A 21,479-nucleotide genomic window follows, 5' to 3' on the forward strand; every position below is an offset into this window, starting at 1 on the left:
TGTCGTAGACAGACTTGGTCCTCAGCAATGTTTCTTCTGCACTGTCCACTGCTCCATGTTAAGTATGGGAGCTTGAGCCACAGGGTGGGTATGGCCTGCTGCTCAGAGGCCATGGTGACAACATGTACAGGACACCAGCAAGCCCAAGGCGACTGGGCTGGACAGGCTCTACACTGGGGCACAGGGCAGGGAAGGCACATGTCTGCCCCTCTGGGACTCAGGGCAGTGTTCTGGTGGGAGGGGTTACACATGCTCACAGGCCTCCCAGGAGGAACAGCCACCCCTGCTGAGCCGAGGACAGCAGGCACCCTGCTGTGGGTACAGTCCTGGGCCCACATCTAAATCCTTAGTGAACACTCAGATTTTACCCTGCAGCTCTCTTCCTTTCCTTGAGAAATTCTGCACAAACATCCGCACACACACACCACACTGTATTAAAGTGAGGGCCAGTATGAACTGGAACAAGGGGGTCAGCACAATGGCTCAACTAGCTAATCCTCCAGTTTCAAGCGCCTACCTCCCATATGGGTGCTTGCTGGTTTGTGTCCCAACTGCGCCACTCGCTTTCCAGCTCCCGGCTTATGGACTAAGAAAGCAATAGAGAACAGTCCAGAGCATTGGGACCCTGCACTCATGTGGATCTGGAAGTTTCCAATCACCTCAGCTCAAGCTGTTGAGGCCACTTGGGGAGTGAACCAGTGGATGGAAGATCTGATCTCTAAATCTGGCTTTCCAACAGAAATAAAACTGTGCTCATGTTGGCAGCACATACACTAAAACAAACTGGAACGAGGCTTGGCTGAGGTATACAGACACTGTGACCAGCAGCCACCTGAGGGGCACAGCAGGTGAAGAGGGAGCTTACACACCAGACCGCAGCTTCCCACGTGCAGGATTTGCAGATTATGAGGTGGACAGGGGTGCTGACACAGATGTTACATCCCAGCAAGCCCCACCCATTTCTCATCTGTGACATAAGGGCTCACATACAATGGTACAAAGTGATCAGCCCCATGTTAGTCCCCAGCAAATAGGGCAGGGTTGCTGGCTGCCCCTATGGGCTGAGACAGCATGGTGTTCTGGAGGCCAGGGACAGCTGGGATGGCCCCTTAATCATGGTTGCCAGGATAGTGGCCACCTTGTGACCAAGGAAATGCCAGTGGACAGAGCACCAGGACCCCTAAGAGCTCCACTCTGAGTGGACTGTCTCACCCAGGCCCTGGGATCACAGCAGACTGGGAGGGAAGTCAGCTGGGTTTGGGAGTTTAGTTTCCATGGTAATGGGAAACCCTGGTCCTCCAGGCCACCTACCAGTAGACACAGGTGGTGCCTCCCGTGCACACCAGCATGCAGCATGGAGTCAGGCATGCCCCTCCCTCTTCCCATCACCCACTGGGCCACCCTGAGCTATGTCCAGGTTGAGGGGTCCCCTGAAGAGCAAGCTAGCTGCCTCTTGAGGCCCTGGGCTCTCACACTCCCTGAAGCAGGCCCAGCCACTCCTGAAATTATGGCATAACTAGATAGGAGCTAAGGAACAGCTGTCCACACCCATGCCAGCCTCACCTCCAAATCCATGGGGTGTGACACCAAGACTCAGGTTCTTGGGTACTGCTGCGGTGGTCTTGTGGCCTCAGCTGCCAGCAAGCAGTCTGCTCTCCTCCCAGTAACGACAGGTGCTGCCCAGCCAGGGGCTGAGAAGAGCAGCAGCCTTCACCCAGGCCTGCCTGAGGGCTTGTACTGGGAGCCATGACACTACAAGGTGTCTGGGGCCAAAGAGGACCAGGTGACACTGCCCGTGTAGTCATTTGGGAGCCCTGCTCAGCTCTGCTCCAGCCTGTCGGTTTGGCGACGTCTGCTCTGTGGGGGGCACGTGGAGCCCAGCTAATGGGGAGCAAGCAGTTTCATACACGTGGTGTACTTCACTCACTTCAAGAGCTCTGAGATGTCTTTTGCTCTCCAGCAGGTGGCCTGTTTCTCTTCCCATCCTCAAGGTATGAAGAGGCCCTGCTGGGCTGGCCTGTGGGTAACACTGGCAGCACCGCCAGGAGCCACCCCCTCTACCCCACTTTCTGTCCTCAGCCCTCAGGAGTGGCCACAGTCACATGGCTACACAGGAATGACCCATGAAGACACACTCAGCAACGCAGTCACAAAGAGGCACCTGCTGTCCACTGATGCCCATGCCCAAGACGCTGACCAGAGACTGGTACCTATCAGGTATTCCCAGGTGGGAGATGAGTGCCCAAGGGTCTCCCCTATCAGAGCGGATTGCTGAGGAACCTGAGAGGTGATGGCTGCACATGCCACTGCAAGTGGTGGTGAATTTATGCCATGTGACTTGATAGTTCCTCCCTTCCATTCCGAACAGCAGGCCAGGTTGGGAATCCAAGTCCTGGGCAGGGCTGCCCAAGGCCTGTGTGATCACTGCACACAGACGGGCCCCTAGCCAGGAGCTGTCCTGATAGGCTGTGCTTGGGAGCAAGGCATGGAACTCCAGGCCACTTCAACCCTGGAGATGTCCTGCCAGAGTGACATGGGGCCCACTGTCCACTTTCTGGCTACCTGGGGAGCCGACCTAGGCCAAGGAGCAAGCATGGGAGGCCAGGGACACCCCAGCAGACACAAGCCAGCTCCCCTCTGTGTGCCCCACCACTCTCTAACTGATACCTTTTCTTCTCTACGGGCAAGGCTGCTTCTGATCCTTCACCTACAGACCTTTCTGAGGATCCTCCCACAGCCCAGAGCTCTAGCTAGACGTGCCTGTTGCCCACTGAGCACCAACCTGCACCCACCCTGGGATGATGGATGCCCTGGGTGTCCCCACGCACAGGCGCCCGGGGGCACACCCCAAGTGCTCCTTGCATCTCTTTATTTGTGCTCACAGCACTGCACGGAGGGGCAGCAGGTATCAGCAACAACACAGGCCCGTGTGCACTCCTTTCGCAAGCTCATTCACCAAACGGCAACAGGGCCACAGCTCCACCTCAGACTGGCCCCGGGGACCCTGCCATGGCCTGCCAGGCAATGGGGGTGTGTGATGGGACATGCAAGGACAGCCTCCCAGGGCAATGTGGATGTGTGTGCAGACACTGCCTGCCCCAGGCAGCCCAAGGCACCAGTCACACCCAGAATCCATGATGAGGCCCAGTGGGTCACAGTTCACTCCAGGCGTTGAGTCCCACACACCAAGGTGGGCAAGTCTTTGTCTCACGACAGAAATGTGCGTGCAACTTAACTCTCCAATGAGACAGCTGGAGACTGCGATGAGGCTAATTCTTGGCGGAGGCTGCGGGCTCTGGTGACTGAAGAAACTCGTAAGGGTCATGTGTCCCATCGGGCTGCTCCCCGACGCTGAGGTGAGAAGGGCTTCCTGGAGTGTGGGGAAAGCAGGGCTGACACACACAGGATGAACTCGCAGTGCACAGCCCTGTACCCAAAGCTGTCTGTGCGTGACCCCAGGCCCAGGGCAGCTAAGGCTCCTGGACACAGGCCAGCTCACACTGTCCTCCTAGGACATAGGCCGGCTCACACGCTCTCTCCTCCTAGAACACAGACCAGCTCACATGCTCTCTCCTCCCACGACACAGGCTCTCTCTCTCCTCCTAGGAGACAGAGGCCTTTAGCACTGATCCCATGTATACCCAGGATGGACCCTGGCCAGGATGGCCACATGTCTCCCTGATATTTCACCCAACCTCACATGATGCTGGGACACATCTGCAATGGAAATAAGTATCCCCACGATCTGATCTGGAGCTCACAGCTGCATGAGCAGCTCTCCCTTGAGGTCCGCAGGAAGGGCCCTAGGAACAGAACAGCCAGCTACACTTGGCCCCCAGGGGCGGAGGCCTGGCCATGGTCACTCACCCAGGTGATGGGCATCCCGCTCGGAGGCATTGGACAAGGAGCTGAGGTTGGACGAGGGCCGGGAGCCCCCCCGCTCGGCCTGTGCTTCGTGCAGGTCCTGCAGGAGCTTCGTTGTCTCGTCCAGGCTAAGGTGGCCGTCCTCATGGTGCAGCTCCTTCTTTACTTTTCCTGGGGTCGGGAGGAGACAGTAGGTCAGGCCTGGCCCTCAGAGGACAGGGCTATCGCATGGGTACAGCCAAGGCCAGGGAGCCTCCAAGCAGTGGCAGCAAAAGCCAGGCCCCACGTGAGACTTGTTGCATTTACACAGCCCATAGCTCTGGCTCCTCCCACAAGGGGTTGGCCGAGCCCACTTCCTGTCACAGTGGACAGCCAGGATTTGCACCCACTCTCATGATAGCAGCTTCCCTAGCTGGGCTGAGAGGATGGCACCAGACATGCCAAGAGTTTCCATGACCAACCACTCCTGTCCTGCCAGAGGGGGTGCCAAGTCGGGTGCCCGAAGAGGGCAGACATGAGGGGGCTGCCTGTGTGGGACAGCAGCAAGGCTTTGGGTCCAGTCGAACAATGCCTGGAAAGGGTCCAGCAGACTCCAGATCCCCTAAGAGCCACAGTTGAAAGCCACCTGCCTTGAAGGGAGCAGCCCAAGGCAGTAGCTAGGGGGCAGACTCTGCCTGAGTCAGCAGAGAAGCTCTGGTGTGCAAAAAAGCCAGGGGCCCAGTTAAGGGTCTGAGAGGGCAGCAGACAGCCCTGTGCCTCAGTGCCAGGTGATGCGATGATGGGAAAAAAGCCAACCAGAGTCCATGCAGAGGAGCACCCAGGGGAGTTCAGGGTTCAGAGGGAAGGGTCTGTACATGGCGGAGCTGGAGCAGGAAGAGAGGGCTGCCTGCTGAAGCGGTCACAGTGCTCCTGGTAGGTCCAAGTGACAAACCCAGGCCAAACATCTGCACATCACCAACAGATGAGAAAAAGGCAAATCATGCAACACTACAACCAAAGTGTTGACACAGCACAATGGGGGAAGACCAAGGAAGTGCTAAGAAAATGAGAATGGGGATCAAGTGTTCCCACACTGTAGGAGCACTGGAACACTGCCAGCACTACCCTCGAAGGAACCCGAGTCCTTGGGTAAACTGTGCACTGTTCCTCTGGAGTCTGCACTGGGGGGGCAGTGCTGGGTGCCTAATCCTGAGTTTGAACCTGGGACCCAAACAGGAGACCCAGATTCCAGTCTCAGAGCCCTGGCTCTTGCGGAATAAATCAGTGACTGGGAGGGCTCCTTAGCAGAGGCAGAGTCCTACTGCACTCAGGACAGTGGAGGGGTTTGCCCACAGCAGGAAGCAGGGCACCCACATGCTCTACCAGATGTCCCAGAACGAGAAGAGGATCTGGGGAGTGGCTACCTCAAAGGGACATGAGGAAGGGGCACTGCAAAGACCTCACCACAGGAACTCATTGGCTCCTTAGTACCAGCAGAGGGTCTGCAACACACAGCCTCTGTGGAGGGTAACTCAAGAATTCATCTTCCTGGACAAGCTCACACTAACTCTGAGAACCTGTCCTTCCAGGCAAGTACACACTGGCCAGTAGAGCCTCTGTTGGACAGGTGCAGCTCATGTTCCACTGCAGACACAGGTAAGCCCAGCATGGGTGGTCCCAACAGTGCCCACCCATGCCCCAACCGCTAACAGCCTCAGCTCATGGAAGGCTCAAGAGCAGCAAAGCTTCTCCCTCCTCCACCACTGACACACTGGGCACCTGAGGTGAGGGTTTCTGCCCACAACCACACAGCTCTGCAGAACACCAGCCCAGAGCTGACCTGACTACCTAGGCGGTGCCTGCTCCTATGCCTGGCACAGCCTGGTGGCTCCCTTCTACTGGCTGGGGTGGCTCAGTGGAACCAGGTGCTTCTCTGAGCGCAAATGTCCCTCACATGACTCACCCAGGGTACCGATCATGGAGATATCCAGGGAGACCTCAGGGCATGGCCTCATGGAGGTGAAGTCCAGGGAGGAAGCACTGCTGTCTCCCAGCGTATCCCCAACCTGCAGACAACAGGACAGACATGAAGCTTTCATAAACACAGGGCGAGCAAGAAACAGGAGACGCCTTCCACGGGGGCTCCTGAAACCACATCCTGTCCATGCAACAGCTGAGGGGCTCTGGGGTGCAAACCCACACTGAGAAAAACCTGTTCAACCACCCTTCCGCACTCCTAAGTGGACGAGGCCACACAACAGTTCCAGGATCCCTGCAGCAATGCCCAACCTGGGCCCCTCTGCATAGCTACAGTTCCTGGAGGTGAGTCTACAGCAGTCATGGCACCCCCAGTCAGTGCTCAGAGTGTAATTTCTACCCTCAGGTTAGGCTGAGGGGTGAGGTCCCAGGAATCCACATCCATGTCCACACCTGCCAGGCTCCTGGCACAGGACTCATCATATGGTTGGCAGACAAGCTCGGCAGCCATGGTCACCCCATGTCCTGAGGACAGCACACCAGGGACATTGCAGGGAGACCTGGACCTTGAGTTGGGGTCGAAGTGGGCAAGTCACTTCACCTCACCCACTACGATGGACATGACACTGGCCCCCACACCACAGTGGGCACAATCTCAGCCTCCACACCAGATATAGGCAGCAGAGAAACTGCAGGCCAGCTTCCCTCGCACACTCACCTTCACGTCATCTGGAGGCTTCGTGCGGATGTTTCTCCTCTGCAAAGAAGCACAGGGAAAAGTGTTTCCAGATGGACAGCCCCTCAGATTTCTCACACATGAACATGCACATATGCAGGGGCTCCTTGTGGGTCAAGGTGAGGGTTGGCTGGGGGCTTCACAGCCAGGAAAAAGGCTGTCCTTGGCATAAATGCCAGCAGAAAGTCAGATGTTGCAGCCGAACCTGACAGCTCAGAACCACTCAGCTCTGATGGGCCAAGCTGGATCAAAGGCACCTGAGACCTGCTCAAGTCCCAGGAGGTAGGAGTGTGTGACCCCTCCTAAAACACATCAGGGTCTCCAGGGCTCTGGGGCCTTGGCTGTGCTGTCGGCTTCCAGAGGGCTACCCATTGAGCTGCTGGAGCAGCAAGGCCTTCAGCCGCCTCAGCCTGGGCTTGAGTATACACACCATGCAAGAGAGCCCACTCAGTCCGGGGTCTCTGTTCATAATGACATATCTATGAATCATTTATGATTTCTACTTTTTTTTTTCTTAAGAGGAAGAGGCAGATAAAGTATGGCTGGCTGGCTCACCTCCGAGAAGCCTGTAATGGCTAGGGATCAGCCTAGGCCAGGCTGGTAGCCTAAGACAGAAACCTGGCCTCCAGAATGGGTGGCAGGGATCACGTGCGGCCTCGCAGGGTTGGCCTGCACTGGCACTCCAGTGCGGAATGTGGTATCTTGACCAGTGGAACAAATGCATACCCATGACCTTCACACACAAAGTGCCATTATTTCAAAGTCTATTTCTTCGCCTGGGTTTTCTTCAGTTACATATTTTAGCACTAAGTACCAGCTGATGCTGTGCTAAATTCGACATTATTTAAATGTGACCCACGTTTGCATTCAGCAAAGCAGTTCAAGCAAAAGGTAGAGTGAACTGACAGCACCACCCCTCCGCAGGGCACTGGCTCAGCACCGACTCTTCCGAAGCATGGGGCAGTCCCTAGATGTCTTCGTGACCATGTATTCCTGCCTTAGACTGTGCTAAGGCCTGCAGCTGACCTGAAACCTTTAGCTAGCAGCATCAAATGGCAACCAGGTCAGGTGTCCCAGCTCCCCTAGACAGAGTCCTTCTCAGTAGAGAAAGGATGCCAAGCCTGGCGCTCAGGGCTGGGCTCACCTGCTTCAGCTGGAACAGCATCCTCGAGTGGTCTCCCCCAGTGATCTGGTCCAGCAGGTCATCCACCATCTTTTTACTGTAGCTCCCAGCATCCTTCACAAACTCCTGCAGGCTGGAGGGGACATTGGGGAAAAGGCGCTGCAAGGTGACTGTCAAGACCCACGGCATGCCCAACCACAGAAGCCTGTGGCTGCGGCGGCACCCTGACACTTTCCTGGACATTCCCGGACACGCTGTCTTTACAAGAGCAGGTGATGGCTCTTCTAAATGGATCTGAGATCCAAAATGAAGAGTACACAGCCATAGACATACAATACACTTCGCTGACTTGGATGAACAAAGACGTGACCCACCAGCTTTGAATTCTAGAACGTAAGCAGACTGATAAATGGGTTCCTACTGCCAGTGGGACAGAATGGGTGGAGAACTGATACCTTCTTCGTATTGCTTTGATTTTAAACAGACACACACGTCTTAATACACCTGGGAACACACCTCTGACTAAACACACACACAATCGCAATATACCCAGAAACAGAGCACTAGGCACACACACATGTGCACCCACACGCGTGAACTCATACAGTGCATTCACACACGTGCATTCACTCGCACTCATGCACGAGTATTCTCACACACAAGTACTCACCCATGTGCACTCACACGTGTACTCACAGTGCACTCACACACATGTACCCCACATGTGTATTTGCACATACACTCATACATGGGTACTCATGTGTACACTCATACACGTGCACTCACATGTGCACACTCACACACATGCACCATACATGTGTGCTCACGTGTACACTCATACATGGGTACTCATGTGTACACACGTGTACTCACAGTGCACTCACACACATATACTCACATTTACTCTTTTCTTCCCTAGCTGCCACCTGGGGCTCTGCCGTCTCAGAGATGACTGAGTCACTTGAAATCAAGACAAGTGGCAGCAGACAACAGATGACTGCAATGACCCCTGCACTGCCACCAGTGACTTTTCCCATGTGTTCCTAGATGGCCCTGGCCACTCGCATGCCACGTGCAGACATGTGACCAGCACTCACCTGAGTGCACACTGCACGCCCGTCTCATCCCCGTAGGCTGAATACAGCAGCTCAGTCTCATCCGATTTCAAGTCCCCAAACACCGAGTTATTCTGCATGGAGAGAGCAGTACTGGCACTGGAGAGAAACGTGACTGACAAGGAGAGCAAAGGGCACAGTGTCAAATGGTCACTCGGCACGCATGCACACTTAGCTTTGCTGCCCGCACCTGCCTGCATGGCTGGGTCCCGTCCCATTCTTTATGAAACTCTAGTTCTAAGTCTACTCCAACAAGGCAAAGCTTGCTGTGTGAACCTGCAGAATTCATATAACCCTGTCTTATATCTCCACAAAATGAAGACTACAGGGAAAGGCTCCATTTCTAGGGGTGAGCCCCAGCCTGCAGCAAAGCTGTGAGGTGATAGCCAGAAAGCACCTGACAGCAGCAAAGGTGGAAAACACACAACAAGTGACCACAGCTTGGAACAGGAAGTGACAGTGGAAACTGGGAGGAGAAACACTTTCAATCATTACAAAGATTTCTGTAAATGCCAAGGGGATGGAAAATAGGAAATACTGAACATAAAATGGGAGGCACAAAGCGCTTACTGTACATTTCTAGCCTCGGAATACACATGTGCACACATGCGCAGAGACATACTTATATTTCAATCAGAACACCTAGTACGAATGCACAGCAGCCAGAGCCAAATGTCCACCATCAGCAGGCTTTTCTCTGAGCCTCTAGGCAGCACCTAACCCTGGATAAACTGGGGTGGCATCCTGCTGGAGGAAATGGAACTCCTTCTGGATTACCACCAGGGGACCCTGAAGTGAGGACTGGCCCTGTGGGCAGCAAGAGCTTGTGGGAGAACTCTCCAGGCTCTGGCATGCGACACCCACCAGTACAGGAGCTCAGCTCAGCTCCGTTCCTGCTGTGTCAGCAACCTCCCTGGCAGCCTGTGAGGAGGACTGGTTGCCCTCTGCCTGTACCTTTGTTCCTTCTCTCGTCCTTGAAGCCCAACGTGGTGAAACCTGGGAGCAGCTTGCTGGAAAGGGAGCTCAGGTCCACAGGGTGCGTCTCCTCCTCTGCAACGGCAGACATGGCGAACCATGAGCAGCAGCCCCAGCCCTGGCCCTGCCACACACCCTTCTTAGCACAGCATGCAACAGCAGACATGGCAGGTTGTGAGCAGCGGCCCCAGCTCTGCCACATACCCTTCTACACAGCATGCAACAGCAGACATGGCAGGCCGTGAGTGGCAGCCTTGGCTCCAGCAAGGACATCTAAGATAAATTTGCAAAAGCAAACCACTGTCCTTATGATTAACTGCATTTCAAATCTGTCCAAAGTTGCCATAACGAAGTCACCTGACAATCATACCAACACTTTACATATTTTCAAATGCATCACTTGGCACTGTGACAGGAGCATGTACTCACACCTGTGACAGGAAGTCTGCTCTGCAAGCTCTGACAGCACCCGTGCCTCACCTCCCTGGCCTCTCCTGACGACACACCTGCTCTGCTCAGTTCCTCATGCACATACCCCTCATAGAATCTGGGTAGGGATTTCTCAATCCCCAGCAGAAACCTCAATATCAATGTCCTCTCTCACTTTAAGATTTAGTAATTTATTCTGAAAAATTTAAGAACAGATAAGAAGACAGATAAATTTCATTTAATGGTTCATGACCCAGATGCCTGGCTAGCCCAAAGCCAGGAGAGCTTCGTCTAGGTCTCCCATGTGAGAGCAGCAGCCCAAGCACCTAGGTCATCCTCAGCTGCTTTTCTAGGCCATCAGCAGGGAGCTGGATGGGAAACAGAGCTGCTAAGACACAGAGGCGCACCCATGTGGGATGCCAGCACTGCAAGCCAAGGTTTCAATCAATGCACAATGTTCTCTTTCTAAGCTAAATTATCAATCAACTCATAAAACACTGCCAATTTGTTTCAGCTAATAACCAAAACAATCAGTGTACATTCTGTGTGCAGTGAGCATCAAAGGAAACAAAACACACCTCTTCTCTAGGACTGCATGGACAAGGCCAGAACGCGCAGCCCAGGAGCAACAGAACACAGGCCTTCCTTGATGAGTCCGATCTCCTTACCTACCTATGAATACCTTTTAACTAGGTACGCTCACTGGGTTGCCAAAGACAAGCTTTTGGGTGATTTCTCTGGGAGATGGAGAAGTGGAAAGAACAGCTCCTACAGCCATGACATATCAATCATGAGAGTTTCTGTGCTGTGATTGCCAGCCCCCAGACGGTAGCTGGCTGGCTGACATCACACAGCAAATAGGACTGAGGACATAGCGGCAAGTTCAACTTGCAGGGCTCCTGGCAGCTTACTGGGAGGGTAACAGCAAGTCCCTGAGCAGCCTCTAACAGAGGTCTGACTGGTGCACAGAGAGTAGGAAGCTTCTCACGTTGCCACCTCCCTGGGGTGCAGGCATCTGAACACACAACACATGCTGTGTGTCCCTGAAAGTGACCAGAGGGCACAACGGTGTGTGAACACAGAAGGCGACCCTGCTGGGGCACCCACCATCAGCATCCGGCTCAGCCGCATTGACAACGCTGTAGAGCAGGCTTCCATCACAGAGCTTCTTCAGGTAGCCCATCTGGAAGAAATGAACAGAGTCTGACAAGACCCCATCAGCCAGAAATGCTGTTTCCCTGGGAGCAATGCCAGAGGCCTCATTGTGCTCCCTAGAACCTATTTGGGGCTCACCAGGACCCTAATCCAAGCAGTTACAGTGTTCATGAGCCTGAGCAAAATGAACAGCACAGATCCATAAGCACCATGTGGGCAGCTGCGGCCCAAGGCTGCACGTCCATTCAACAGATAGGAAACATGCCACAGGCTACAGCCCAGCCACAGATTTGGTAAGAAGATGAGGAGGAGGGCGACGTGGGGAGGGCTATCTACATGTCAGGGGCTGCGTGTGAGCAAGACCTTCTTCACAGCACGGTCACCGGCCTGCACACAGAGGTGAATGGAATGGGCATGATATTCATGTGCAGCCATCCTGATAGGAAGCCACACTCAAGACAGGATGAACAGGCACTGGGAGAGGTGGGAGATGAGGCACAACAGCACCCTGGCCAGGGAGCCCACCATGGCAGCAGAAGGAGAACCCAGGGTCTCAGTGTGAAAACGTGGCTTTGAGCAAATGGGAACACAGCCAAATAGAGCTTTCCTTCTAAGAGAAATGTGTGCACAGAATGCATGTACATGCCACTCTTGCAGTGTGGCGGCCCAGATCACACTCTCTAAACAAGGTTTCTCCATTGAAGGTACCCCTTGGAGAAATGCCCACTCCAGGGCCACAGGCGATGGGCAGGGGCCTGTGCCCAGGAGAATGAAGCAGACCACAGGCCCTTGTACAGCTCCCTGTAGGCTTGTTCAGGGAGCAGACATGCCAGCCAACACTGGCCTGACTCTAGCTTGCTTGACCTGACAAGTCCATCACATGTTCTCCAGCTTCCTCACATGCAACCTTATGTACTGTTCAAACACACCGCATATAAAACAACGCAGCTCTCTAATTAGGGTCTTCTATGACAAGAGCTTAGATGGATGAGGTTAAAAATAACTTGTCAGCGTACTTTTGCCCATGTGCTGTTACTATGCCAGCCTGACTGCCCTAAGTCTGCAGGCACAAAGGAGACTGGGACCACATCATGCGGACACAATGCCCTGGAGGCCTGAGAGAGGAATGCACTAAGGTGAAGGTGCAGTAGTCCAGTCCATGGGACCATGGCAATCCCTGATCACTGCAGGGAGGTGCAGGAAATAGGGAGGATGCTTAAACACAAGTGAGAGGGATGTGGATGAGTCTGAGGGGGTAGCAGGACCTCCATCAAGTGGAGGGTCACAGGTTGGTCACCTCCAGTATGGGTGTTGTGAGGAGACCTCCTGAGGAAAAACAATCAGCAAGGACGCAGGAGCTGCTCCAACTCTGCGACATCCTGCTTTCCCAGGATGTAGGGCAGCTCTGGGCCCACACAGGGTCCTGTCTAGATGCTGGCAGTATTCCAGCAGCAGGCCTCCTGATTTAAGATTTAATCAAGTCCACAGTCCCATCCCATGAGGAAATATTCACAAGGATTTGAGGCAAGAGGACCCTTCTGAGGACATGGACATTACCTTGCCACCAGGAAGGAAGCGGTTAATCCTATCGCGAGCCTCGTCCGCCGCATGCTCCACGAGCGCCAGCACATGTTCCTCGGCAGTACTGTCTGTCAGACTGCATGCATTGCCTTCAGGCTCAAACACGCAGCTGCAAGGAATGAAGACCAGCATGTCACAGGGGCGTACCCTGCTAGCGCACCCACCGTTCACAAAGACAAAACGAGATGGAACCCCCTACACACTCTCCAACAGGTAGACCTGGACTGGCTTCTCCCAGTGCTCTCCTTAGCACAGTCCTGCCACCCCTCACATGTCTTACTTCACTCACACCAACACACAGCACTGCACCCTCACACATCTCACCTTACTCTTACGAACACACAGCACTGCACTCTCATCTCACCTTACTCTCACACTGTACCCTTCACAGTTGTCACTCTCACATCAGCAGAGGACTGCACCCTCACACATTTCCCTTACTCTCATACCAACACACAACACTGTACCCCACAAGCCTAACCTCCTTTTCACAATATCACAGGGTTCTGCAACCTTCAGGTCTAACCTCACTCTCACACCCACAGAGCCCTGCTGCCCCACACATCTTACATCACTTCAAAACAAAGTAAAATGAAGAATGTAAGATGTAAGCCAAGTACTGTTCTCATATTCAACTGATAAAAAAGTTCATTTGTCTTTAAAAAAGAGGAAAATTTGGAGAAGTACATGCTTAGAATCATTCTAGGCACTTTTACAAAAGTGCGAAAAACTGCTGATGCGTTGAGAACCATACTTCAGCAACACTGGGAACACAAGTTTGGGGTGCTGTCAACAAGGAATGCCCCAGAGATTCAGTCTCACATTGCAGTGAGGTCCTAGCTCCCTGTGATGAAGTTCTCAACTCCAAAGGCTGACTTAGCTCCCATCTCCCGTGGAAAACTATAAAGTAGGCAGGTTATAGCTAAGCGGCCAAGGGCTCCTGTGGTCAGTTGTGTGGGGCCAGCACTGGGCCCAGCATGCCACAAGGGACGGCTCCTCCAGTGGTCGGTGTATGTGGGACCAGCACTGAGCCCAGAATGCCCCAAAGGACGGCAGCTCCTGTGGTTGGCGTGTGTGGGGCCAGCACTGAGCCCAGCATGCCCCAAGGGACAGCTCCTCCAGTGGTCAGTGTATGTGGGACCAGCACTGAGCCCGGTGTGCCCTAAGGGATGGCACCTCCTGTGGTTGGCGTGTGTGGGGCCAGCACTGAGCCCAGCATGCCCCAAGGGAACAGATATAGAAGCACAAGGCAAACAGGCTCTCTGTCTGAAGACACGAGTTAGGCACAGGCCAGCATCTTAGCACCAAATACCATGAACCAAGCTTCAGGCCAGCACAATGGCATGGTGGGACACGGCGGCACACAGCAATCGCAGAGTGTTGGCTGCTTTTCCACAAGGCACTCTTGTCCTCTCAGCTATGACTGAAGTGACCCAGAGTCATATGACCCTTTACTACAGAGAGTATTCAGTGCAAACATAGCGGGTCCTGCCCTTGGTCACCAACACAGCAGCCTAAATCCTACCCACGCAGGTCACACCAGAGTGGGCCACCTACTGGACACATATTTAAGAAGGAAACAAACAATGGAGGGACTGGACTTAGAATTCCCTCAAAGCTCATTAAAACCATTGCTAAAGGCTAGCATTGTGGCTCAGCAAGCCAAGTCAGCCACTGGGATCATAGCAACCTCTACTAGAGGGTGGGTGGGGTTCCAGCTACTCTGCTTCTCATTTAGCTCCCTGATAACACACCTGGGCAGGCAGCAGCAGATGGCTGACAGAACTGGACCTTCGCCACTGATGTGGAAGACCAGGATGAAGCTCTTGGTCTGGCTCACACATGGCCATCTGGGGAGTGAACCAGCAGATGGAAGATCTGTTTCTCCTCTACTCTTGTAAGTAAAAAATGAATTTTTGATAATAAAATCCACCACTGACGCAATCTGTAATTGAATCTCCATTTCAGCTGCTATGAGGGAGCAAAGGGTAGGAAATCCTGGAAGGCCCTCAGCTGCTGCCAGCGGGAATGGCACAAAGCTGTGGGAGCCCCTACACCTGAACAGCCACACCTCTCCAGGCACTGTGCACAGCAGATACCCAGAGTGTGGGGGCTTGTGAACGCTGCAGAAAGCTTGCACGGGCAGTGGCAGATAAGGTATGGGGCCAGCCATGTGAGCAGACCAGGCCACAGGGGGCTCAGCGGGTGTGTGGCAATAAGCAGGAGCCTGTGGCTTCCTCCAGCTGCAGGGTAGTGTTGGGAAAGTGTGTGAGATGTGGACTGTAAGGTGCAGGGTGACCACTGTGATATCACCTCTGCAACAGTCACCTCCCTCCTGAGGGGCAGGCAAGGGACAACTACCGCCCCTGAAGCACTGGGCCAGAAGGCTCAGCTGAATGCTGTCGAGTGTCCCTGACACCTGGACGCAGTCCTGGAGACTAATGAACCAGCAGCGGCACGAGTGTCCATAGCCACAAGATGGCCTCCCACCCTCACTCCCAGGCAAGTGCACTGGGCACACAGGAGTTACCTCATGACCTCTCTACTCGGCTTTCTGGCTCTCTTGGCCGTTTCTACTTGGACCGGTGCAACCTCGGGAGCAGGTTCCTCAACAGCGGCCTCTCCGCTGCCCAGAAGAGCTGCCTGCTGAGAGAAATCCATGTCCTGCATGAACGACATGCTGCGCCTCAGAGCTAGCAGCCGCTCCTAGAATCAGAAAGCACAGAGCAGGGCTTTACCTCTCCCTTGCAGCTGGCGCGCCGTGACGGTGGGGTGGGGTGGGTGGCCACAGCCTCGCCTTGCCCAGCTGCCAACAGACAGCGCAAAGCCAGGGCACGGCACGTCCTGCACCTCACCCACACAGGACGCAGGCAGCATGGCCCCAGCAGACAAGGGTGTACCATCTGCATTCAAGGAGGCAGCCCTGTACACAGACCCACAGGGTTGGCTGCAATCCAATGAGAGTGACACCCCAGCTTGAGACAACAGATCCAGAGCTGTCCACCAAGCCTAAATGAGATGGGACAGCTAGGTCAGGAGCAGGAGCACAGGGGAGAGGGCGGCCAGGGCCGTCTACTCCACGACGCAGGGGTGCCAGTTTCTGAGCTCAGCCCTCCCTGGGTGCTAACCTTGCTCATCATCTTGAAGCCGGCATGCAGGATCTTCTTGGCAAGCTTGTAGTACACAGTGTCTGGTCGGTTGTATGTCATCGCATTGTCACACATCAGTTTGAAATCTGCCTGGAGATAAAATGAGGACTTAATCAAGTCTCAAACACCACATGAATATCAGAGGTTGCAACTCTTGCCAGGAAGGCAAGAGGGAAAGGCAGAAACTGGGAGAAAGCAGACTGGCTCTCTGGCTTAAGCCACCATTTTTAAGATCTCTACTGGATGGAAAGGATCTCCCACGCGGCCTACATTCCCCGAGCTCTCCCTCCTTCCTGTTGGGAACAGAGACACACCTTGCAACAAGCAGCAGCAGCTAGTGCACCTCCAGGAGAAGCAGGAGGATGAAGTTGGGAGCAGAGGACGTCCTCCACCCCTTAACTCTTCACAGAACACAGCTTCATATTTTGTCCTCAAATGGCTTCCTTAAGAAAGATGTGGCCGGGCCCGGAGCAGAGGCGCAAGTGGTTAAGGTCCTCGCCTTGCACGCCTGGGATCCCATATGGGTGCCGGTTCTATCCCAGCAGCCCCGCTTCCCTTCCAGCTCCCTGCCTGTGGCCCGGGAAAGCAGTACAGGACAGCCCAAAGCCTTGGGACCCTGCACCCGCGTGGGAGACCCGGAAGAGGCTCCTGGCTTTGGATCGGCATAGCATCGGCCGTTGTGCTCATTTGGGGAGTGAATCATCAGACGGAAGTTCTTCCTCTCTGTCTTTCCTCTCTGTATATCTGCCTTTCCAATAAAAAAAAATAATAAAAATAAATCTTTAAAAAAAAAAAAAAAAGAAAGATGTGACCCCACACGAGGTCAGCCGCACTGCAAAACTGACAGGACAAACAGGTCCTCGGTACACACCTCCTGCAGTGAGCCCCCTCAGTGCCCCCAGGCCTGGGTCAGCCCCCAGAGGCATGTCTATCATGTGCTCCAACATGCCCTCAGTCAGGACCCATATGGGCTGGGCACTGCGCACCAGGGCCTATAAGGACACTGAGAGGACCAGGAGCATGGATCAGTGCTACAGACCTTACTCTGGCCTGGCAAGATTCCCTCCTACAAAGCTTTCTCACTTGGTCTCTATTTGGTCTGTCAGGCTGCAGAGAGTATGTACAGCAAACAAAAACAGGAGAGCCACTTTCCTGAAGTGGATGGAAACCATCAGAAAACCCAACATCTTTTTATTAATGGCACTGTTGTCATTCACTTTGCCCCAAAACATTTTTCTTAAAGAAGCAATTTCTAACTCTCACAGCCAGTACCAAGAAACAGTTAACAGCGAACCTTGAGCTACTCTAAGAATTATTTAAGATAATTTGGTGCCGGTTCTAATCCTGGCAGCCCCGTTTCCCATTCAGCTCTCTGCTTGTGGCCCGGGAAAGCAGTCAAGGATGGCCCAAAGCCTTGGGATCCTGCACCCACGTGGGAGACCCGGAGGAGGCTCCTGGCTCCTGATCGGCACAGCTCCGGCCATTGCAGCCACTTAGGGAGTGAATCAACAGATGGAAGACCTTCCTCTCTGTCTCTCCTCTCTGTATATCTGAATTTCTAAGAAAATAATTAAGTCTTAAAAAGAAAAAAGGAATTATGTTTGTAAAACTTTCCACTAGCTTGCCAGGACACACTGGTTCTACCAGAACCAACACTCCTGTTCATTTCAGCACATACTTGTCATGCAAGCCAGGCACAGCCAGGCTCCCAGAGCAAACCAGGAGCAGTGCTCACACTTCCTAGACTGTCTCAGTAAAGCACCCTCAAGCTCAGAGAACACGAAGCTGCAGAAGGAGCAAGAGGAATCAAGTGTGTACTGGAAACAGACACAGAACTCTGCAAAGTAATTCCAGAAAGTGAATGAATTTACCTTGAATTCTGTGACTGACTTGTACTCATTTGCCACAATCTTGTCCCTCATTGTGCCAAAGTCCATCGGGTGTTTGATGATCATGGAGTACCCAGGAGCGATTGCATCCGTGACAGGGAAGGCAAAGAACCCATGAGGGTCCTTCCTGAAAGCCAAGACAGCTTGACTCAACACAGGGGAAGCCTCAGTCCCCAAAACTGGATGCACTGGCCAGTCGGCCTCCACCATCCCGACAGAGCAGACAAGGCTGGCTTCATCACCCTGCACCACAGCGGCTCCCCTTCCACCAGTCTCAAGTGCAGGTAGCTCAGGCGCTGTGCCCGTCCCTATGTGGGACACAGGGCAGGGCCTGGGGCTCCTACTCTCACCTGGCCCAGGCATGGCTACGACAGCCATTTAGGGAATGACAGAGTGGATGGAAGACACCTCTCTCTGTGCTGTCTGCTTCTCACTCTGTCACGCTGCCTTTCCAGCAAACAACCCTTTTTTAAAAATGAAACACTACACTACATGCCTTCTAAGTGTGTGACAGCATGCTGGCCACAGCAGATGTGACTAAGCTCTGGCCCTAGCCCTGGCATGCATATCTGAAGCACCTGCCACTGCCAGGTGAATGTCCAATGGGTCGGAAGTCCCCTGCTCTGTCCTTGACAGCCCACAATGCCGGGCCACCCCAGCTGGAACAGAGGACCGCTTACACCTCGCCTGTCCCCCACACTCACCTCTGGAGCTGCCGGAGGAAGTGCTCCAGTAGCTGCTGGATTGGAGTGCTCTCGTTCTCAGCTGACAAGTGAAAGATGAGTAAAAATTAAAAGCGAATAATGAATGTTTGGCTGCAGTGTTTACTATTTGCTATTTGTCAGAACTGGGGATACCCCAAAAGTATCAGAACTAGCCTTGACTCCCACAAAACTCAGTTGGGTAAAAAAGGGCACCAGAACGGGGCTCCCCTTGGGGCCTATGTGTCCCAGACCAACTCCTGAAGTAACTCGCAGAACAGACACCAATGTATCTGGGGTGATGACTGCAGGTGCCAGGGACCTCAAAGGGAAGGATCCCCAGCAGTGACTCCCGTGAGCGACCATTCACAAGGAACAGGGTAGCCGCAAGAATCCCAAATAGGTAGTTACGGGGACTGAACCAGCCACTACCAGCAACGGCACCAAGTTTTCAGACACATCCATCGGTTGACGACATGCCTGAAACATCTACCCAACAGGCTCTGGCAAGACCTTAAGCATATCAGGGAGCGATGTGCCAGAAAGCAGGCCCCTCAGGTGGCCAAACCCAAGGTTAAGATGTGTTGGGTGTCACAAAGGACTCAGGGAAGCCAAGCACCCCACAGGCTGCTCCAGCCAGGCCCTGTCCTGACGCTCACAGGCCTGCTTCCCTGTCCTTGGGAACTATAAGTTGTGGGCACTAGGAAGATAACCCTTGCCCACAGCCAATCACAGCCACAAGACTGCTGGCTCAGAACAAGCCACATGCGACCCTGGCAGACAATGCTCAGCCAACGACCCAAGTTGCCAAGATCTCTCACTTCCTTCTATCACAGCATGTAGCCACTTCAGACCCCTATTTTGGCCTCTAGACAAAATTGTTGCTACTTTTCTAGAGTGGGTGTCCCTCACAAGCTACACCAACCCAGCCACCCTCCGATGCGCTCTGATCCTGGCCTTCAAGCGGTCAGCCAGCCAAGGCCCTGCCAGCTGCCACCTGTTGTTCAGTTCATTCTCACAAGTCTTCCAAAGAAGGCAAACTGCTCCCTGCAGGTGGAGGGAAACACTTTTGAAGAATCAACCAAGCTCTGCTCCAGGTACCAAAGGCAAAAGGGAGAGTCCCTGAACGAGAACATGTTCACTCCCTTTCTCTCCCCAACAAGCGGTGGGTTGTTTGAGTTATTCCTACTTCACAAGCACCAACACTCCAGAGCCTCGGCGAAGGTGGACACTCACCTGGCTGTGTCCGGCAGGCTCTCACGGGCCGATCAGGGGGCGCTTCCACCTCCACCTTCTTGCCTGGGTCAAAGTCGTCGGCTTCCCCCTCGGTGTCACAGTGTTCTTTTTCTCGTTTCCGTTTTTTCTCCTCCTGGGAGTTGAAGAAGCGGGGTCATTGTCATCCCACAGCAGTGTCAGGGCTTTGCTGTACCTGCCCCACCAGCCCCTCAGTGCCTGAGGGAAACAGGAGGCTGCCCAACGCCTCTGTGGGCCCTTCTGGCTGACTCTCCCTCCTCAGAACCCGCCGTCAGCCCAGAGTGATGCCCCAGCACAGAACTACAGGAAACAACTAGACGGCCTGGCACAGGTGCAGGCTCAGGCCCCCAGCCGGGCTAGCGGGAGGACCTGGCCCGCTGGCCCTTACCTTCCGCTTCCTCCTTTCTTCATCATCAAGACGCTTTTCCTTCTCTGACTTCTTCTTCTTTTTCTTCTTCTTTTCTTTGTGTCTCTCTCGCTCGTGGTCGGACCTGTCGTCGTAGTAACTGGAGTCGTGGCCAGATCCCGAGAGTTCAGTCACTTCACTCCCCCCAACCTTAAGGACCAGCTTCAAAGGCTTCTCCAGGGGCTGGTCTGCATAATCTGCACAGACATGGACAAAGGCTTCACCGAGGCCACGGCAAGCAAACAGGGGAGCCAAACCCACCACCATGGGGCGCTCCTCCTGTCCTTCCTCTGCATGAGCTTTTGGGGTAGCTGAGCCTCCAGCACCAGTTGGCTGGGACAGAAAAACAAGACCTGGAGGTCCCCAGAGGTCCCATGTCCCAAGCCCCTGCTGCCACAGGACCCCAGGGAGAGAGGGAATAAGCCGATCTCCCCAGGCGCAGCCAAGCACAAGGGGGGCAGTAGCCAGGAATCCTCGCTAGCCAGGAATCCTCCCTAGCCAGGATGGCACCTCATCCAAAGGTCCAGGACCCCCCACCCGCACCCCAGACGCAGTCCACCTTCCAAGGACCACACCAACCCCTGGGCCTGGACCCCCGCCCACCACAGATCCAGTCCATTTCCAAGGACCACACCCACCCCTGGGCCTGGATAGCTGGAGACACCCTCATTCCCTGTGTCCAGAATCCCCCGTCCACCCACGATCCTTGGATCCATTCAGCCCCAGTGCCAGCGGCTCCGCTCACCAGCCAGAAACCCGCTCAGCCACAGCCCAGATCCAACCCACGCCCTTGTGACCTGTCCACGCCCCTGAGGTGTGTGCGGGGAGGGGGGTGTCCGTTTCAGGACCCTCTTGAGGAACGTGCTGGGGAGCCCCTGAAGAGCGTGCGAGGCGGGGAGAACCCTCGGTCCGGGCCAGGACCTTCCTGAGGCGCGAGCCGGGGACCCCTCGGACGGCGCCGGGACCCGCGCTCCGAACGTGCCCGGGCGCGTCACAAAGCGCTGCCGCCTCACCCTCGTACGAAGAGCGCCACTCAGTCTTGTGCTTCTTGTGCTTCTTGCCCATGGCGGCGGCGGCCCCGGGCGCGGGAAGGCGGAGGCCGAGCACCACAGACAACCCGGGAACCAGCGCTAGGTTCCGCGCCGG

The 21,479-nt window shown here is 54.5% G+C and overlaps 1 protein-coding gene across 12 annotated transcripts; it reads right to left on the bottom strand.

Annotated features, from left to right (window-relative positions):
- Positions 1 to 2,079: 2,079 nt before the first annotated feature.
- On the bottom strand, positions 2,080 to 21,451 carry BRD9 (bromodomain containing 9). 12 transcript variants are annotated; one of them, XM_040977373.1, is made up of 16 exons: positions 21,347 to 21,451; positions 20,316 to 20,530; positions 19,929 to 20,042; positions 18,677 to 18,732; positions 17,955 to 18,099; positions 16,063 to 16,173; positions 15,465 to 15,580; positions 12,911 to 13,043; positions 11,306 to 11,381; positions 9,749 to 9,844; positions 8,777 to 8,909; positions 7,701 to 7,812; positions 6,539 to 6,577; positions 5,807 to 5,909; positions 3,874 to 4,035; positions 2,080 to 3,376 (listed from the first exon to the last, which is right to left on the bottom strand). In XM_040977373.1, exons 1-16 carry the CDS (start codon positions 21,396 to 21,398, stop codon positions 3,270 to 3,272), a joined length of 1,770 nt encoding a protein of 589 aa, XP_040833307.1. In that variant the 5' UTR covers positions 21,399 to 21,451; the 3' UTR covers positions 2,080 to 3,269. The 12 variants fall into 12 exon arrangements, with proteins under 12 accessions (XP_040833307.1, XP_040833306.1, XP_040833303.1 ...); XM_040977372.1 differs by having other exon boundaries at positions 15,465 to 15,577; positions 18,677 to 18,737; positions 19,910 to 20,042; XM_040977369.1 differs by having other exon boundaries at positions 2,080 to 3,370; positions 3,868 to 4,035; positions 15,465 to 15,577; positions 18,677 to 18,737; positions 19,910 to 20,042.
- Positions 21,452 to 21,479: the final 28 nt, after the last annotated feature.

The sequence above is a fragment of the Ochotona curzoniae genome, unplaced genomic scaffold, assembly GCF_017591425.1.
Source record: "Ochotona curzoniae isolate NIBS_2020 unplaced genomic scaffold, NIBS_Ocur_1.0 contig_2754, whole genome shotgun sequence".
Classification (NCBI taxonomy): Eukaryota; Metazoa; Chordata; class Mammalia; order Lagomorpha; family Ochotonidae; genus Ochotona; species Ochotona curzoniae.